Source organism: Numenius arquata, chromosome Z (genome assembly GCF_964106895.1).
Source record: "Numenius arquata chromosome Z, bNumArq3.hap1.1, whole genome shotgun sequence".
Lineage (NCBI taxonomy): Eukaryota > Metazoa > Chordata > Aves > Charadriiformes > Scolopacidae > Numenius > Numenius arquata.
The window spans coordinates 55,929,967-55,933,716 of NC_133616.1; the positions used below are offsets into that span (position 1 = coordinate 55,929,967).

General features: G+C 41.7%; 1 protein-coding gene across 1 annotated transcript; it reads left to right on the forward strand.

Moving 5' to 3' along the window:
* The first annotated feature begins 3,098 nt into the window (after positions 1-3,098).
* On the forward strand, positions 3,099-3,392 carry CTXN3 (cortexin 3). Its single transcript, XM_074166714.1, is given in 1 exon segment — positions 3,099-3,392. A coding segment is annotated over 1 exon segment (294 nt).
* Positions 3,393-3,750: the final 358 nt, after the last annotated feature.

A 3,750-nucleotide genomic window follows, 5' to 3' on the forward strand; every position in this document is an offset into this window, starting at 1 on the left:
TCATGTTTTCGTCTCATGCCTCTTGGGATCTGAATTAGAGGTGGATCCTGGAGCAGAAATCTCTGTCATGCCATGGACAAGGGCCTTTTTGCCTCTTTTTGCAGCTCCTGAGCACCCTCTTCCAGTATCCAGTCCTTCCTTTGATCAGTACCACTGAGGTGGGATGGACTTCAGGCAGGCTGGAGGAATTCTTGCAAGGAGTGCAGAGGTTCTCATGCAAGAAAATACAGTTTACGGGTATGTTGCCATGTACAGTCTGTATAGTCTCCTAGATAGGGAATGTCTCCAGTTGGAAAGAGTCTCCGGTGCTCAGTGCCAGCAGAGCTCTGCTGACACAACTAAAAGTGAGGAGCAGGGAGGAAAATGTGGGGCTCGGGGACTCTCTTAGACCAGTTGCTTCAGGTGAACGACCAGAGTCGAGGACTGTGGAAACCTACATTGCTGTGGCCAAGGTGCCTGATTACTTGTGTCTCTAGATATATCCAATTAGTGTCTTTAGCTAGTTACCTTCTCCTTTCAAGTTCCCATCTGTTGGGACAGTTAAACATCATTTTGTTGCAAAGGAAACGGTTAATGATCTCGTTTAGGTTTTAGCTTGGAAAAGAAGTGGTCCGAAGAGACAAAAGGATGTGGTTATGCCACGTATTGTGCCTTTCTGGGGAGACAAACCGCCTACCCCAAAAAGCTTGCAATCACTCAGTGTAATGAGCACACTCACAAGGCTGTCTGGAAGCCCAAAGTCTTGGAAATACATTCCTTTCAGCTTTGCAATGTAGTCTTAGTATTTTACTGCATATAATCTCTGGTGTAAAAATTAGGATTCTGAGTGCGAAAAGATGCTAATTGTAAAATAATCAGACATCTCACCTGTTCCTAAAATCAGCCAATAGTGCCCACTGGTATGAAAATGAACAACTAACTCTCCTCTGTTTTAGCCCACTTAGAAGCCTACTCTGATCCTAAAAGGAATATAATGAACTGCATTTCCTTATCACTGAGTCAATAATTACATGTATCTTTTTAAAATCAAGTTTCTTGAAAACGGGAAAGATACTGTGTACAGAATCCTTTGTCTATTCTAAGTTTGACATTTAAAACCAGCATATCAAAAGTTGGTCTTTCCTGACAGTCACAGATTTTCCACCTTCTGCATTTTCTCCCACGGCTGCTAACTGTATTCAGATAATGCCTAGAAAAATGGCAGGAAAACCTTTCCTAAAACACTCTGATCTGTGAGAGCAAGCATAGTTACTGTATTGTGTGACTGCAGTTTTAGGAAAGACTGTTAAGTGTGTATAATATGTGTATAGCTGAGGCCATATGCTTAAGTAACATCAAAACCCATGATATAATATGTGTGCTGAAGAGCATTCTGAAGTCAGAATACCAGAGGTCTTTTAGAACGGGGCACCACTACCTTTGGCTTTCACTGTAGCATCACTGCCACAGTGATACACTCAGTTTATGTTTCTTCTTTCTTATAACAAGATTATTTATCACCAGAATTAATTATTTCCTTCATCAGCTTCACATCCCTACCCTCTCTCCCCACCCAAAAAAAAAATCTGTCAGCTTTATGAAACTGGTTGTTCCTAAAGTATTAGCTTGCTCTGTTAGACAGTCCTCTGCATTTTTTATCAGCTGATAGCTGAGACACTGTTTTGAAAGACTGGAAGTTAACATTTTTGATCTTTGGCATTTTGACATTTCTATCCTTTCCATCGTAAGTTAAATCAGGCAGTAATAGCCATACAATTCCAATATTTTTGTTGCTTTAATACTTTCTCAATTCCGTTTAAGGTACATTTTTTTAGAATAATCCTGGCAATACGCCAATATGACTGTGCTTTCTTAAGCCACTTGTACCTATTAACTGTTGTACTGAGGCATGCTTATAGATCGTTAGTGACCCCAGTCCAGTGACAGGGTGGTTATAATCATGTGAAAGTTTCACCTGTGCATGCTATAGGCTTCCTTGTGTTCTTCTATTTGTTTTCCTTCCTTTTACCATTAACATAACATGTTCAGCTGAGACAGTGTTGTCCTTCAACCAGTTTTAAAGCCTTTCTTTTCCTGCGGACACTTTACAGGTAATTTCAGTGGTGCCAATGACCAGGCCTAACATGTGGCATCCCGCAGTGCTTCCCTCCTGCTGGAAGGAAAATCCAGTGTGCAGGGGAGGAGGAAGTAATGGTAGGCAGACACCCAGGCAGACAGTCAATGGAGCAGACGTGCCAGGCAGGCGGTAGCACAGCATATGCTCTGCTGTCTAGAAACAGCCAAGTTCAGTCCCAAATCCTGGCAATTCTCTTCATGTGGCAGAGCTGGTGACATAAAAAACATTTTCTTGCTAACTGCGTTTGTAACCCTGATTCTGATCTTAAGGAAGGAGAGGAAACATTTGCCCTTGAGCTAAATTACTACTTGACTTACTTCAGGCTGCCTTCATGAATCTTCTCTCAATTCAAACACAAATTATTTATGCCTTTTCTTCATAAAAGCTGCAGTGATACAGGCACTGAATGGTTGCTGCCTTCCATCATAGGGACATGCGCATTTTATTGGCCTGCAGTGGATCCCGGACCATCCCACCTCAGAACACTTTTGGTCATTGTGTATAAAAACATAACTACATTTGTTTTTTGAACTCCTCTCTCCCATCCTAGGGTGACATTAACTGCAGTTCATCTGTCCTGCAGCAAGGATGCAATTTGCCATTTCTGTGGGCTACCCACTGGAGCAGTGTGATTAAACCCCCCAATTTCCCCCTTGAAGGAAAGAAATGTTCTACCCCAGTCCAAATGATATGGCAGGTAGGGAGAGGTAACTGCCAGCTCAGGGTCTAGTGACATTTACTATTGGTGGATGGATCCTGCACTGGCAACAGGACAGTACAGGATGTCTAACAGGTCTCTCATACATGACACAGAGGCAAGCAGAGCTGTTGTCAAATTCTTTTCCATCTCATTTTTCTCAATTAGGAGAAAGTTGCATTGAAGTAAACAAACAAAAGGGCTATTGACAGTTAACATTGCTTCACCCTTGCCCTACAGATAGCAAAGTGCATCTAAATGGCTTCCACTGACCTCAGCAAACTGATGATGAAAAGAAGGCGACTGTGGGATTATTTGTTTCAGCTTACCTAGATGATGGATGGAGAGATATTCACTGCCACTTTGGTGCCACCTGGCAACATGACACCAAATTCTAGCATGACCCTGGAACAGAAAACAACGTTTGCCTTTGTGATTTTATTATTTATTTTCTTGGGAATCCTCATTGTCCGCTGCTTCCGAATTCTCCTTGACCCCTACCGGAGTATGCCAACTTCAACCTGGGCTGATGGACTTGATGGAATGGAGAAAGGCCAGTTTGACTATGCTCTTGCTTAGAGACTGAGAATTATGGAGGCTTATTTAGCACTCCGATAAAAAAAAAAGAAAAATCCTGGAATGTCTCTTTATTTCGTGCCTGGTTTACATTTTTTTCAACTGTTGTAGGAGTTGCAACACACAAATATGCACACAAATAATTAGATACCAAAGCAAGTCAAATTTTTGAAAGTAGAAGAATGAATCTCCTCATTGGGAAAAAGATAAAGGTTGCATTAGCAGAGCTTTTCTTCAGAATTCATTGGAACAATATGCAGTGCATGTGGTCTTTCATAACCAGCTAAGAGAGACTAGAGCATGTCTTCTCTGACATAGCCTTTTTATCATTAACAAGACTCTGTGGAGGAAGATGTCTTAC